Raw genomic sequence first — 17,766 nt, 5'->3', positions numbered from 1 at the left:
TACATGCATGTGTAGTGTGACCTAAGTGAAAGTAGAAGTAGCAAGATGTACCTGAAATCTTGCATGTACAGGAGACAAAAAACACCAGCAATCCTGCCATCGTGTAATACAATTACAGGCTTTCGTTTTACACCGACTTTGCAGGACGGTAGTAGTACCTCCCTGGGCGGTAGCTGTCTACCAACTTACTACCTATGAAATTGTTTATTATTTCTATTATAAGCACGAGAATCACACAGTGAAATGTGGTTGTATCATAAGATGAAACGAGTGGCACAGCTAACAAAACAGACCGCCCACAGAAGTCTACTATGCAATTGGTCTGTACATTTTACAAAAATTTCGAAACATTTCTACATCAGCATGCAAGAGGACAAGGAATTTGAGGTTGGATAAAAAAATTTCCTTATCACTATTATACATGAGAAAATTCTGTAGTGCATTGTCTGATGTCAGCTGATTCAGTATATGAGAAGCATCAACTGATAAAACTGATGACTCACATCCATCTGCCACTCACTGCTCTAAAACACTTCTTTTGCAAGAAGCAATGGAACAAGGAATTTAACCCTTTCAGGGTTTCGGTCATACTAGTACGGCTTATGCCCCAGGGTTTTTGACGTACGTGCGCTTAAATTCTAGCACCCTCAAATCTAGTGAGAGAAAGCTGGTAGGCCTACATATGAAAGAATGAGTCTGTGGTCAGTGTGCGCAGTATAAAAAAAATCTTGCAGCACACAGTGCATAATGAGAAAAAAAAAACTGACCGTGTTTTTGGATTAAAACAGCGACTTTGCACTGTATTTTCGTATGGTGTTTATTGTTGTATTCTAGTTTTCCTGGTCTCATTTTATAGAATGGAAGACGTATTACAGAAATTGAGATGGTTTTGACTGGTTTTACAATGAAAAGTACCTTGAAATTGAGCTCAAAGTAGCAGAATGTTTGATTTTTACCAAAGTTCAAAAGTAAACAAATCATGCCAAGCATCCAATACACATCAACTGGTGAGTCTAATATTCTTTCACAAGTGTGCTGATATTATTTATACTATTTCTACACTAATGCAGTAGTCTGCATAACAGTAAATCATCTATTTTTTGTAAGAACAAAAATTCATAGTGGAAAGCCAAAGAAATATAAGAGGAGCCTGGGGATGTGACTACCGAACAGAGAACTTGTTATTTTAGTGCCAGGAATATCTTTCTTGTTTATTCTGGACCCTATTTGGAAATTGGCATCTTTTGAAATTTGTGTGAAATTGGCAAAATTGCTAAATTCTGACCACTGTATTGAATAGTTGAAATTGGTAAATGGGTGGTTTCTTGTACTCATTCGATAGAAAAAATGGAGTTCTAGCAAATAGTTATGATTTTTGTCAATTAATGTACTGGAATTGGCTGAAAATAGGGTTCAAAGTGGGCAAAATTGCCGATGTGTAAACATCGTCGAGACCGCTAACTTCGCAGGAGCATAATTCTGTAAGTTTTCCATAAAATTTCATACTTTTGGTGCCATTATGATCAGGAAAAGATTCTCTATCTTTTCATAAGAAAGGGTCTGTGGACGCTGAAAGGGTTAAGGTATGACAAAATTCCTCCTTGACACTTAAATAAACAAGAAAATTGTATACTTGCATGATGGTGTTATCAACTGATGTGTAAATTGAGTAAGCAGATAAAACAAACAGGTCCCAGACTTCTACTTGCACTGCTAACATAACATTAAACATATTTCAACAATTCTTTATTAAAATGACTCACGAAATTGTAATGACATGATTGCAAACAAACCATACCACAGGTGGGGTTTGAACCCGCGGACTGGAGTTTTGAGACTGTGACCGCGGGCTCAAACCCCGCCCGTGGTATGGTTTCTTTATTAACAAGCAGTAAAACAAGGAATTTAAAGTATGATGAAAGTCTTCTTTATCACTGTTACATACAAGAGAATTGTATAGTGAATGGTGTGGTGTCATGTTGTAAAATGTACAAGTATAGTCATTTGATAAAACATGGCGACCCTTAGCCTTCAACAGGCAAGAAAAACAAAGAGTTTAAGGTTTTATAGGCGTGCATTAGATAGGAATGAGTTGTGGCAAGTGGTTTTGATGACTTGATGTGCTGTTGGTGTAGGATTCAGGGAAACTAATAAGCCAAACTTGAGTCCTGGAGGTGGTAAATAGGGTGAGGATACTGCAGTTTGGAGGGGCATTTGAACTGTAATGTCAGTGTGTCTCTGACAAGACAGTGATGGAGTGAGTGTTGGTGAAAGTGTTTCTTCTTTTTCAGGCCACCATACCTCAGTTGGAGATGGCCAGCGTGTTAAAAGAAAAAACCTAGTTACTTTTTAAGCATAGTTTATGCTGGTAAGGTTTGTATTACATGTAATAATCTTCTTTCAACGAACCGGCCATATCTCACTGAGGCAGGGTGGCCCAAAAAGAAAAACAAAAGTTTCTCTTTAAATTTAGTAATTTATACAGAAGGGGTTACTAGCTCCTTGCTTCCCGTATTTTAGTCGCCTCTTACAGCACACACAGCTTATGGAGGAAGAATTCTGCTCCCCTTCCCCATGGAGAATATAATAGTCACTGGCAGTATATTATCTGTCACTGATTTCTCTGGCCCTAGTGCCTTACCCATTTTCTTTGAAAGAAATAGACACTATACTGCATCAAACACCAGCACTGAACAAGCTTCCTATTACCTTAAGATTATTTAGTACGTTTTTATTTATTAGGGGGACTATTTCCCGGTAAAAGTAGGTCTTAGACAGGGATGTGTAATGTCACCATGGTTAATATATTTATAGATGGGGTTGTAAAAGAAGTAAATGCTAGGGTGTTAGGGGGAGGGGTGGGATTAAATTATGGGGAATCAAATACAAAATGGGAATTGACAGTTACTTTATGCTGATGATACTGTGCCTATGGGAGATTCTAAAGAAAAATTGCAAAGGTTAGTGGACGAGTTTGGGAGTGTGTGTAAAGGTAGAAAGTTGAAAGTGAACATAGAAAAGAGTAAGGTGATGAGGGTATCAAATGATTTAGATAAAGAAAAATTGGATATCAAATTGGGGAGGAGTAGTATGGAAGAAGTGAATGTTTTCAGATGTTTGGGAGTTGATGTGTCAGCCGATGGATTTATGAAGGATGAGGTTAATCATAGAATTGATGAAGGAAAAAAGGTGAGTGGTGCGTTGAGGTATATGTGGAAACAAAAAACGTTATCTATGGAGGCAAAGAAAGGAATGTATGAAAGTATAGTAGTACCAACACTCTTATATAGTTGTGAAGCTTGGGTTGTAAATGCCGCACCGAGGAGGCTGTTAGAGGCAGTGGAGATGTCCTGTCTAAGGGCAGTGTGTGGTGTGAATATTAAGCAGAAAATGCAAGGTATGCCTGTACTTCATTTAAGATTAATTTTTAAACATTTATGAGGTAAGCAAAATATATTTAGAGATTTAGATGAACAATGTGAAACATTTAATGGCAGAAGCAAAAGATGGAAGGGATGAAGATGAAAAGACGTGTGAAAATGAGATGCATGGTGAATTACCAGATTGATCTGAAAATACTGTGTACTTAAAATTGAGGATAAAATTTATATACAGTATTTATTTACTAGTCCTGGTGTACTGATTCACTTCCATTTAGTAATGTACAGTAGTTGGGAAAGGTTTTTTGACAAAGAAATATAAACATTGCAGTGATTATAAACATATGTTTTAAAATCACCCACAGAGTTGTCTGATGTTGTTGCTGTGATCCCGTCAGGACCAACACAAGGAGCACCAAAGAAAGTTGATGATCGAGCCTTTTTTGATGTGAGTTACTATTTACCATTAATTATAAAAAATGATGAAAATATTGTGTAATCACCTACTATATTTAAGCTTACATGTGAAAGATTATTATTATTTATTATTAAATTCATGGGGAAGAACATGTCCTTGTCTATGCCTTGAAGTATTTTGTACAATGCATATTCTTGCTCTAATTTACTAATATGTTCTTAGGGAAGCACTAAACCCAGAGGAGTCAGTGCCTGGGGAATGGGAAGCAATTTGGCTTGATCTAAGGAAAGGGAGAGTAGCTCCAATTTCCTGAATCAAGAGTCCTTCAATTTCAAGACATTCCCTTCACTGCACTTTTGCCTTGTTAACCCTTTCAGTGTCACTCCCGTTATATAACGACTTTAAAGTCAGTGTTGATCCCGTAGTACTACACCATGAGTTCAACTCAGATAAGGTGTGAGTGGTAAATTTGGGTCTATGCAGTTAAGTGTGCACCACATAAAAAAAGATCTTGCAGTACATAGTGCATAATGAAAAGCTGCAACTGTGTTTTTGGTTTAAAACAGTGGGTTTTTTTTTTTTGTATAGATTTTATGGTTATATTCTCAGTTTCTTGGTCTCATTTGATAGAAATAGAAATTATTTTGATTAGTTTCAAGACTGTAAATAGCTTGAAATTGAGCTCAAAGTAGCAGAAATGTTTGAATTTTGCTGATATTCCAGAGTACACAAATGACATCATTTGTCTTATGTGCATCCAACTGGCCTGTCTAATACTCATTTAGGAATGGACTGATATTATTTATACAGTTATTACAGTAATGCAGTAGTCTGCATAACAATATATCTGTTTTTTGTGTGAATAAAAATTCAAAATGAAAAGCAGGATTTATATAAAAGGGGCCTGGAGACATGACTAAAGAATGGTGGAAATGTTTTTTTAGTGCCAGAGATGTATACATTGTTTATTCTGGAGCCTATTTTTAAATTGTCAATTTTTGAATTTGTGTGAAATTGGCCAATCACTATTGGGTAGGTGAAATAGGTGAATAGGCAATTTCTTGTACTCAGTCAATAGAATAGAAGTTTGGTTGAGTGGAATTGGCCAAACATGGGGTGCAAAGTGAGCAAAAATGACGATGTGTAACTATCACTGAGACCACCAACTTTGCAAGAGCGTAATTCTTTCAGTTTTCCAATCAAATTTAATACTTTTGGTTTCATTACCTTTGCAAATGGATTCTCCCCCCCTCCATTTTTTTTTAAACCCCTGAAGGGGTTAAACTAGTCGAACGCATCATACTGGGGATTTGTGCATAATTGCCTTTTGTAACTGTTTATTTATCATAATAAAATTTTAATAAGTGTGGCAATTCTCTTCTTGAAAGTCAAGCCAATCATATACAAAAGTATATGTCAAGAAATACTTCATGTAATCTAATTTATAGGATTTTTATTTGCAGTATTGTTTACTGTATCCTGTTGTCGTCCCTTTTTGTTATAAAAACGCTACCCTGTCTCTTGTATCACATCCTCTCATGATTTTGTAAGTGGTTATCAAATTTAGTGATTTCACTCTTATTATAACAAATCTTTTTTAATTCATATTCTGTCCTTCATTGCATGGATCTATGGCCATTTCTGGAATTATTTACTGCATAGATTAAAAAGAATTAATGAGCTTCAGTACTTTATGGGTGAACATTGGTATAATGGTGTTGCAGTAACATATACCACATGCTGTGTAATCTACTACATTTTAATGGAGACAGCAAATAAAACCATATATAAAACATGTAGAATAATATTTGAATCCTCTCCGATGATTTAAGATATTTTATTAATAGAAAATATTGTATAAAATGAAAACAGATCAAAGGTGATACCAGTGGTAATATAAACAACAAATGATACAATCAGACAAAGACAGTACATGAGCAGAAATGTGCTGTGTCACTCCCAGTCTTGTTTCTACAAGTGTTTGTAAGGTATTTTTCTTAAGACAAGAAAAATCAGTTATATTAGTCCATTGTTTTAAGGACAATGTTGATAACAAAACTTGTATAAATATATTGTAAATGTATGCTGCCACTTGTAGGAGATACCAAGGAAATATCAAAAACCTCAAAAATAACCAATGTGTAACATCCTTTCAATTTTGATACCACTGGTAGTGTCATCCTGCCTGAATGTTCTATAATGTATGCCCTAAGTAAAGAGAAACAATTCTGGAACATGTGTAATACATATTTGGTAGGCTGGCTGGCCAGCAGCTGGCTGTCTGGCTGATTTGCTTTGGCTCTGTCTATTTCCTGTCTGTGTCTGTGTGTGTGTCTATCTCTGTCTATATCACAGGTGCACAAATAGTGATACGTAGTGTAAATTACCTAGGATAACCCAAAAAATCCAGACAAAGTGCTGTACTATGCTTGTAGATATAAGGCATAATAAGCATGACTGGCAAGTAATACACGTTTTCATTTGTTCAGGAATCAGACGTGACGACTCTGCATTGTGTATAATACCTGTTGGTTCATGAGCAGCTCTCTTTGAGACAGACAAGTAGAGAGAGACAGGAAAACAGAAACACAGGCAGAGAGAAAGACAGATAAGCAGATATAGAGATGAACATAGAGCTAGACAGACAAATAGACAGAAACAGATAGACATGTTTGTGTAACAGTGAAAAATAAAGCCAAGGCAGTGCACGATCATCAAATGTCACTTCAGTGCTGCACTGTCAGCAGTGGAGTGACACTTATCTTACACCATGCTTCAAGGAGTTTCATATATACTCCAGCATTTCTAAAACACCTAGGTAGTAGGTTGGTAGACAGCAACCGCCCAGGAAGGTATATGTACTACTGTCCTGCCAAGTGAGTATAAAACGAAAGCCTGTAATTGTTTTACATGATGGTAGGATTGCTGGTGTCCATTTTTTGTCTCATAAACATGCAAGGTTTCAGGTATGTCTTGCTACTTCTACTTACACTTAGGTCACACTACACATACATGTACAAGCATTTATATATACACACCCCTCTGGGTTTTCTTCTATTTTCTTACTAGTTCTTGTTTATATCCTCTTATCTCCATGGGGAAGTGGGACAGAATTCTTCCTCCGTAAGCTATGCGTGTTGTAAGAGGCGACTAAAATGCCAGGAGCATTATACCCCTTCTGTATAAATTACTAAATTTAAAAAGAGAAACTTTTGTTTTTCTTTTTGGGAGACCCTGCCTTGGTGGGATATGGCCGGTTTGTTGGAAAAAAAAAAATTCTAAAACATTGCTAGAACCTGGTGAAAAAGGCAAAAATCATTTCTTATTTATAAATACATTTTTCTTTTTTAAAAACCTGTGGAAAAAAAATGGGGTGGTTTTTTGGGGGCTGGCACGGACTAATGGCATATCAATTAATATCAATGAGGAAAATTAATTTGATATACGAGCAAATTGAGTTACAAGCTCTGTCACGGAACGAATTAAACTCGTAAGTCAAGGTACCACTGCGTTTGTTAGCAGTATTTTAAATATTTTTAAAAGTGGATTACTATACTATTAATTGTCTCAACATGCTGGCCGTATCCCACCGAGGTGACTTAAATAAGAAAAACAAAAGTTTTTTCTTTTTAAATTTAGTAAGTTATACAAGAGAAGGGGTTACTAGCCCCTTGCTCCCAGCATTTTAGTTGCCTCTTATGACACGCATGACTTACAGAGGAAGAATTCTTTTCCACTTCCCCAATGAATTATACTAATATACACAGGATATATAATTTGCAATATAATACTGTATCTAACCTATTATAAATCTATATCATTATTTATTGTTAAACTAGATATAAATTTTGCACATAAAGCCCATCTGCTTGCCCATTATAAATTGTCCAAGTGAATCATTTAAACTCACCATGTTTACATATGACATGCCTGGTTCCCCATTACAGTGTCAGTAAGTCTTTGAGTTAAGCAATGTATCATTCTGCATTGGTTTACTGTAGCTAATGTAAATGTTAAAACAATATCCTAACAACACGGTAAAATGTAAGTACAGGTCTCCCTCAACATTCACATTTTCAACTTTCACGGGCTTCACACATTCGCGAATTCCCAACCGCCAAATTCCCAGCCGCCAAATCATATTTAAGTTTCCGCCACCTGCGAGTCCCTACTACCCTCCCTCCGACCCCCGCAACTGGCAGCCAGCCCTCCCACCACTCAGTGTGGTGAGTGTTTTGTTTGTTCATTATTTGCTATTAAACTACAGTATAAATAATGTAAACCCATTCATGACTGCATATTGGAATGGCTATTCGGACAGGTATTAGACGGTGACATCATGTGTTTACTCTTGAACACTGCAAAGAATTAAACATTTCTGCTACAGCTAATAATAACAATAGTAATAATAATAATAATAAATATGATATAATTGAAGAAGGAAATTGTACAAAAGTACGAGGGAGTGGTTGACACATCGTCAGTGTGACTGTTTATGCTAGAGTGAACATTAGTCTCCCTGCTCTTCCAAACATTTCACAATAATTCATTGTGTTTGGTGCTTGTAGATTGAATTATTGTGAAATGTTTGGAAGAGCAGGGAGACTAATGTTCACTCCAGCATAAACAAAGTCACACTGACGATGTGTCAACCACTCCCTCGTATTTTTGTACAATTTCCTTCTTCAATTATATCGTATTTATTATTATTATTATTATTATTATTATTATTATTATTGTTATTATTATTGTTATTATTAGCAATAGCAGAAATGTTCGATTCTTTGCTGTGTTCAAGAGTAAACACATGATGTCACTGTCTAATACCTTTCCTAATAGCCATTCCAATATGCAGTCATGAATGGGTTTACATTATTTATTCTGTAGTTTAATAGCAAATAATGAACAAACAAAACACTCACCACACTGAGTGGTGGGAGGGCTGGCTGCCAGTTGCGGGGGTCGGAGGGAGGGTAGTAGGGACTCGCAGTGGTGGAGGCAGTGGTGGAGTCTGTGGTATTTAATAACATACATGTTATTAACATATATGTTATTAAATAACATACGTTATTAAAGCATAACATGTATATATTTAGTACAATTTACGACGTTTTCATGTATTTTATGATTATTCATGGTTCAACAAGTTAGGGAAGCAGTATTGTAATATATTTCCCTACAATATATTGGGGCACCAAACATTCACGGTTTTTCAACATTCGCGAGGCTCTTGATCCCCTAACCCTCGCGAATGTTGAGGGAGACCTGTACAATGGAACCTCGGCTTACGAATTTAATCCGTTCCGTGGGCTTGTTCGTATCCTGATTTGTTTGTATGCTGGGTCAATTTTCCTCATTTAAATTAATTGTAATTCGTTCCAGCTGAATTCCTGCTCTCAGGAGGCATGACAAAATAACCCTAATATCAACTCTATGGCTTATCTGTCACGGTTCATCTAATACGACATAATAAACAATATACACAACATAGAAACCTGATATACACTCAAGAATGAATAAAAATGTCATTATGTGGGCAGCAGAGGAAGAAGGATTGTGGTCGAACATTCTAGCTATGAAAACGTCAGAGGTGTTATAAGAGAAAACGGAGTTTGTGAGGCTAACTGAATGAGATCTGGTGTACATATGACATTTACATACCTTGGAGAAGAAATGCAGAGCGGCATATCCTGTCAGGAGTTCACACTTAAGAACTGCTATGTATAATTTTTGTTTATCTCACTACACAACGTATCTCCTGTGAGCTATTTCTCCATCAACCATGTCAACAGCAGCTTTACCATCTTTTCATTGACAAACTCCCTTTGCTGGCACTATAGCTTTTATAGACTCCTCCTGCTTTAGTATTGTACATGTAGTAGATTATTATTATTATAATCATGGGGAAGCGCTAAACCCGTAGGTATATATAGTACAGGGGCTACTCTTGTACTCACCAAGTCCTCAACCCTCGTACCTAGTCTGTGCTTATTAATCATTTCTTGCTTTAATTCCATGCAAATCATCCTCTTTTTCTTCTCGGCACTGTCCTTTGCACTTGCTTTCTTAGGACTCATGGTTAGAAGAAGGAAATCTGGCGAATTAAATGCACAAAACATAAGGACATCACGAGAATTCCTTGCACCGTGAGGGTAGCTCCGTAAGCACATGTGCACTGGTGAGCATTGTGGTGGTGTTGTCAAACTAAATTATACACAGTACGTACATAGTATTATAATTACATGTATTATTATTGTACTATTATGTATCATTGTATATTATTTTATTATTATTATTATTATATAGTATTGTTGCTATTATATTATGTTATTATTATGTATTATCATTATTATTAGTACTTGTGTATTATTATTATAATAATTCTTTCTTTCAATACACCTGCCGTATCCCACCGAGGCAGGGTGGCCCAAAAGGAAAAACGAAAGTTTCTCCTTTTACATTTAGTAATATATACAGGAGAAGGGGTTACTAGCCCCTTGCTCCCGGCATTTTAGTCGTCTCTTACAACACGCATGGCTTACGGAGGAAGAATTCTGTTCCACTTCCCCATGGAGATAAGAGGAAATAAACAAGAACAAAAACTAGAAAGAAAATAGAAGAAAACCCAGAGGGGTGTGTATATATATGCTTGTACATGTATGTGTAGTGTGACCTAAGTGTAAGTAGAAGTAGCAAGATATACCTGAAATCTTGCATGTTTATGAGACAGAAAGAAGACACCAGCAATCCTACCATCATGTAAAACAATTACAGGTTTCCGTTTTACACTCACTTGGCAGGACGGTAGTACCTCCCTGGGCGGTTGCTGTCTACCAACCTACTACCTATATTATTTATTATTATTATTATTATTATTAGAGACCTGGAGCACAGATCCAATTCCCTAGATCACATACATACATACAACTACTACTACTACTACAATTACTACTACTAATAATAATTATTATTATTATAACAATAATAATAATACAATAGTAATAATAACAGTAAGGAGAAACTTCAAAAGGCTGCCAGTAGTTGGCACCACCATCAGCAAAGCATTGGCAACCACTACTAGTACACTTTTCACCGATCTAGACTTAAGTAGTCTATTAGTATGTATTAGGTTAAGTCTGCCCGAAATGCCTTGGCATGATAGCAGCTTTCTTTGCTCCAATCGTATTATGTAAACACACATTGTAACCTTTGCAAAGAAATAAATATTTATTTATTTAAGGAACCTCCCTCGAGGGGAAAGTTCGCATCCTGAAATTTCATTCGTATCCAGAAGCAAAAAATCGACCGAATGATGGTTCATATCCTGAAAAATTCGCACAGTGGGGCATTCATAAGCCAAGGTTCCACTGTAATACTGTATTTAATAATCAAGCATTAGCTGAATTATTTTCATTCCTTATATGAGTTAGATAGTTCATTTTTATTATCTGTCTTTCAGGACAACCATTTTCATTTGTATTTGTTTTAACTGGGGCATAGCTTTATGTAAAAACAATATAAAGACAATTGTACTATTGAATACTAATTTTATTAAATTGTTCACAGCTCCAAACAAAACGTCGTCTCTATAATTTCTGTGCTTCAGACGGGCAAGCTGCACAAGAATGGATTGAGAAGATACAATCATGTTTGCAGTAAAGTGGACTGAGGCCATACAGGGTGAATTTAACCAAGTTGGTTTTACAGTGATATGATAGTTGGCTTAAATTGATATGATAATTGTATCTACTGTAATTTGCTGAATTTTGAAGAAAATTTTGTTCAGTCTGGTTCCTGTCCAGTATTATTATGGTGTTTTAAGACTGTTATATAATTCTGAGGTTACTTTAGTAATTTTTTTGCTGCTCATTTAAAGCTCTCATAATTATAGCAATAATAATCAATAGTAAAGTTTCCATATAAGTGAAATGATAATTTGCCAACTGGTAATGTGACTGATACATGGACTTGCCTATCACAATATTTAAATGTATATTAATAGGGACTAAAATGTTTAGGGGACCAATCCATACACAAAAATAATATTCTTTGCAGGCTTTGTCTTCAAGGCTCATTCTGAATGGGAAGGTGGGTGAAGTTGAAAATTATGAAAACAATCATACTTATTTTAAGTTTGGGGAGTTGGTCAATCTGCTCATGTTTTTATAGTCTTTTTCATTTTTCTATTGGAAATTTGCATTAAGACTTAAAAGAGAGCAAAAATAGTTGGAATCTGAAAGACAGGAATTTCTGTAGGTTGCATTTAATAGAGTAAGAGTGATCTGAATATTTCTCTAGGTTTTGTTTGGAGTAACATGAAATTCAATCTAAATTCATTTTCATATTACAGATTGACTTCTTCCATAATGTATGTATGTGTTGTGTGCATAGTTGTGTGTATGTGTATAATAATATATATATATATATATATATATATATATATATATATATATATATATATATATATATATATATATATATATATATATATACGTATATATATACACAGTGGACCTCCGACTTAGGATATTAATTCATTCCAGAAGTCTGTTCGGGTGCCGTTACCGAACGAATTTGTTCCCATAAGGAATATTGTAAATTAGATTAGTCCGTTTCAGACCCCCAAAAATACACATACAAAAGCACTTACAAAAATACACTTACATAATTGTCGAGTTGGAAGCTGATCGTAAGGCGGGGGTCCAATAAATAAATATATATATATATATATATATATAATATATAAAATATATATTTTTTATTACACACAAGTGTTAAGCTTTCTGATACATTGCTAGTCAAATATTTCCATACAGGTTCAGTAACATCCAATGAGAGTTTTGGTCTGTCTTGTATATTGACAGCTATGCAGACTGCTTCATACAGATATGTCTGTGTGTAGTCAGTGCATTTGTTACTATACCCTTTTGCATAATTTCATTAGTAATACATGTCGGTGATATCTACATAATGTAAATTCATAAAAGTTGAGTATACTGTACTGTATATATTTCAATTGTGTTAGTATTTTTAGCAACTGGTTTCTTACCAGTTATCACATTCATATTTCAGCAACTATTTTCTCTTCATAGTCATCATAGTAGCATTGGGCCAGATTTTATCCAAGATATAAGTCAGTGAATGTTTTCAAACTTCACTCATTTCTCAATGTCTTACTCAATAGTGTTAGGGATCATTTTGCATAGTCCTTTGGTACATGTCATTAATTAGCAATTTCAGCTTTCTCTTAATTAAGACAGGACCCTTCAAAATTAGGAAGATGCTAACAGGCCAAAATTGAGACCAGTCAGTCTTTATGGTAAGAGTATTAACAATATGTATTTCATGATTGCGCAACACACAACGCATTTTTAATGAGTTGCTTTTTCAATATTTTTAATAAGTTGTGATACATTCCTTCCAGCACTTGACCAGTAATATGCAGTATGGCTAAAGGTATAGGAAGTATACATTAAACGTACCCTATGACAATAGCAATCGTGTGTAGGTGTTGCAGTATGGAAATTATATGAGCCTGCTAAAAAAAAAAAAAAAAGAGCTTTATTAAGTTTCATGTTTGATTTTACAAGATTCCTCAACTTTAGGTACAAATTTTTTTTTTAAACCATTCCCTGTATTGATCCGCATCTTAATGGATTTCCAAAAAACAGCCATTATGGACCTGGAATAGTATGATAGCTCATACTTCATCACTTAGTCCCTCATGGTATTTACACTGAGGAGTCTGCCTGCCCTTAGTGGCTTTGAAGCCAGAGTCAAACTTTTGCAATTCAAGGAAAAAAAATTCTTGCAGCATTCTCTTCCAAGATTATGGTTTTCAGAATCTGACCTAGAGGATAATTTACTTTCAACATTTATTTAAATTTGGCAGGATATTTCTGTGGTCTGGTGACTGGCTGAGGCTGGCTCTTCAATATTTTTGTATTGTACAGTCCATATCTCATTTGATACCTATCAAATCAACCTCTTGCTTAAACCTGGATTACTCCACTCAACACTCCCAGATCACCTATATGAGGCATCACTGTTGACTCTCTTATTTGAACATGCTTTGTCACTGATGTGCAAGTGTTATATTATGAACAAGACTTTCTAACAGTCATAATTTTAAGTGAATTTCATCATAGCTCTTTTTTGGTCAGAAATTTGCCTTGCCCAATATTCTTACACTTATTATGTGTAAGTAATATCCAAGAGTAACAGAATAATCCAGAGACAGTAATTCCACGAGTGGGATCTGACTGGATGGACTACATACGATGGAGCGGACCAAAAATAAAATAAAAAATGGGTAGTCTGGTTGGTGTAAAACATGACAAGTACTGCTTGTGTAGACCAGCAGGTCACTTTGGCATTAAAGTATGATGTCTTGATTGGCACTGACTATTGTAGATTTACCTGCAACAGATGATGATAATGTGGGTTCTCTTGGATTTCCTCTCCCATTAGATCAGAATATCTATAGTAAACCTGCAGTGTAATTTATATTGAAAGAAAAACTATTTTTTTTTAGTTTATCATAAAATGGATGCTATTTTTATTTTTTTAATGTGTCTAGGTTCATGAATGTCATTTTTATATGTGCTAGCTTAACCTTTGCTACTGATGTTACTTTTGCTGTGTGCTTTGCTATGTGTAATTATCTACTTGAGTTGCAGGTGATACCTTCTAGCCTTTGGTCTTTTAAACTTTCAGTGAAATGGCATGGAAGAACTGTCATATCTACTTTTGTATTATATTACTACAAAATCATTACATTTCATCACTCGTATGTTGAAAAATATTTCATGTATATTTGTGGTTCATTTGATTGTTAGTTTTCATCCATGTCTTTTGTTTTAATTTTCTTATGAAAAGCTTAGCCTTGGCTATGCCCAGGAATGTTTCATGTGATCATGCCTTACCTTGTTCTTCCAGAGTTACAGGATAGAAAAGTAATTGTTTGATATAAAGTATCTGTTATAAGAAGTTAAATAAAAATAATGTGTTTTAACCTCACCAATCTTTATCTCGTGCCTTTTAATACCGGTAAGGAACAACAAAAGAGGGAGACTCCCAGTATATTCTTATCTAGAATGTTGGAAAAAAAATCAAATGGAAACAAACTGTTTAATTTATCTCAAAGACCAGAGCAGTGTAACTGCTTTGGTCCTGAGTTTGTTTATAAATAATTTTTCATGTTACTCTTGCCCAAATCAGCGCAATAAAAGAAGACTGAGTAGTCCTTTGAATGTTGCAAATGAAAACAGTGTATTTGTGGTTCACAAATTTTTTAACCCCACCCCCCACTTCCCTTTCTGCTATGGAAAAGTAATGTGAGATACTAATAATGGTGAAAATTGACAAATGCAGTTATATGGAATTTTTTTATTGATACTTTCCCTACACTGGGCTTGATAAAGCCATAAAGTCCTCTGTCTGTGACCTAATGTTCACTGTGGGTGAAATGTCATTAATAAAGGATTCCATATTACTATACTTGTATCTTTTTGTATGCTGATCTAGGTACTAATAGTTCAAAAGTAAAACAAATAGTTTTGCCAGTACTGTGCATGTGACTTTGTTCTGACATACTATTTGAGAAAATAAAAATTAGTTGACCCCTGATAGTTGATTCCTTGGTGCTAATAAAAGTGAGAGAGAGGTGAAATATAAGCAAACATTATTTAACATCTTATAGCAGAGTCTTGTCTGATGATGTTGATATTAATGGACCTTACAATGATATACGTACAGTACAATACCAACAAGTAGATAAATAAGACATGTGCAATACCTGGGTATCTTTATTTTGAAAACACTTTTCCAATTATGACTTTTTCAGTTCAGTGCAAAGTTTATAAATTGGAAACAGATGATGTAATAAGTCCCTCAGTTTTTGGTATATGATGTTCAAACTGGAGATAGTAAAAGAAGAGGTAACCAGTATCCTTGAAAGGTGTAGTCCACAAGCTTGAACTGTACAACTTCTTTCAAAACTGATTGCCTCATCTACCATCTCCTTTGAATACTTTCTACCAAGGCTGAGGGACTGATTACCTCATTTTTCATTGTCTCCTATTTATAAACTGCATTGGTTTAGAAAGACACGTAAGCAAACACTATGACATATTTATTAGAAAACGTTTCGGTCCTGGGACCTTGATCACTTCTAACATACAAAGGTAGAAAGACATTCTACCTCTTTCTACCTTTGTATGTTAGAAGTGATCAAGGTCCCAGGACCGAAACGTTTTCTAATAAATATGTCATAGTGTTTGCTTACGTGTCTTTCTAAACCAACTTGTCGGTATTTATTACCAAGGTTTATACCATAAACTGCATTGAATTGAAAGTCATTGGATGGTGACACATCTTCATAATAGATACCTAGGCATTGCCTTATTCATTAACAGACTCTTTACTCATCATTATTTGATTATACACCAAATTAAAATTTTTCTTTAAATTTCATGTTTAAAAATTTAGGAAGGATATATAAAACTAGAAAGTTAAGCAAGAAAACAGTTCTGTAAACAGCCCTTGAATGTTGTCCAAAAAAAAACAAAAAAAATTGGGGTGTGGGTTTCTCATTCATTCCATCTCTTCCCTTTTATGCTGTTTGGGTAACTCAGGTTTACTTGGTTAAAACTTTCCGGTTAAAAATGACGTATCAAAATTCCCTTCCTGGTGGTTGGTCTCGTTGTGTTACTGAAGGTAGGAGAAAAATGTGTTGAAATGTCCCATTTTTAATCACCCTTAACATATTCTTTATCAGATGCTAGTGCTGCTGCTATAACCCAGCCTCTTGTTAACTGTTATTTTTGCATAGCTATATCATCGTCAGATTTGCTCAGGGCTAGGTCATTTAGTTATATTCTTGATTTAGTGTACATTCTAATCTTAATCGTCATACAATAAAATTAGTGTCAGAGCAGTTATTTTATTTGCAGCACAGTCTTAAATTCTTTTCTTGTTTTATTTAAATTTTTCTTAAACTGAGAAACTTGTTTACCTAATTATTGGGCAGTTTTGTGATAAAATTTTCCGATATTGTTGTGACACTTACACACCTTAAAAATGGTTCGACCCTTTTAATTTTTATTATTTTTTTTTATTATCACACTGGCCGATTCCCACCAAGGCAGGGTGGCCCGAAAAAGAAAAACTTTCACCATCATTCACTCCATCACTGTCTTGCCAGAAGGGTGCTTTACATTACAGTTTTTAAACTGCAATATTAACACCCCTCCTTCAGAGTGCAGGCACTGTACTTCCCATCTCCAGGACTCAAGTCCGGCCTGCCGGTTTCCCTGAACCCCTTCATAAATGTTACTTTGCTCACACTCCAACAGCACGTCAAGTATTAAAAACCATTTGTCTCCATTCACTCCTATCAAACATGCTCACGCATGCCTGCTGGAAGTCCAAGCCCCTCGCACACAAAACCTCCTTTACCCCCTCCCTCCAACCTTTCCTAGGCCGACCCCTACCCTGCCTTCCTTCCACTACAGACTGATACACTCTTGAAGTCATTCTGTTTCGCTCCATTCTCTCTACATGTCTGAACCACCTCAACAACCCTTCCTCAGCCCTCTGGACAACAGTTTTGGTAATCCCGCACCTCCTCCTAACTTCCAAACTACGAATTCTCTGCATTATATTCACACCACACATTGCCCTCAGACATGACATCTCCACTGCCTCCAGCCTTCTCCTCGCTGCAACATTCATCACCCATGCTTCACACCCATATAAGAGCGTTGGTAAAACTATACTCTCATACATTTCCCTCTTTGCCTCCAAGGACAAAGTTCTTTGTCTCCACAGACTCCTAAGTGCACCACTCACCCTTTTCCCCTCATCAATTCTATGATTCACCTCATCTTTCATAGACCCATCCGCTGACACGTCCACTCCCAAATATCTGAATACATTCACCTCCTCCATACTCTCTCCCTCCAATCT

General features: G+C 35.5%; 1 protein-coding gene across 4 annotated transcripts in view; it reads left to right on the top strand.

The window, feature by feature from the left end:
- Positions 1 to 15,019, top strand: part of Sbf (SET domain binding factor) — a 302,684-nt gene extending 287,665 nt beyond the window's left edge. For all 4 annotated transcript variants that reach the window (XM_070094967.1, XM_070094968.1, XM_070094969.1 and 1 more), the window contains 2 exons: positions 3,746 to 3,828; positions 11,365 to 15,019. In XM_070094967.1, coding sequence (XP_069951068.1) covers positions 3,746 to 3,828; positions 11,365 to 11,457 — 176 coding nt within the window. In that variant the 3' untranslated portion in view covers positions 11,458 to 15,019. The remainder of the gene's footprint in view (positions 1 to 3,745; positions 3,829 to 11,364) is intronic.
- Positions 15,020 to 17,766: the final 2,747 nt, after the last annotated feature.

The sequence above is a fragment of the Cherax quadricarinatus genome, chromosome 48 (genome assembly GCF_038502225.1).
Source record: "Cherax quadricarinatus isolate ZL_2023a chromosome 48, ASM3850222v1, whole genome shotgun sequence".
Lineage (NCBI taxonomy): Eukaryota > Metazoa > Arthropoda > Malacostraca > Decapoda > Parastacidae > Cherax > Cherax quadricarinatus.
This window is presented reverse-complemented; position numbering and strand designations above follow the sequence as displayed.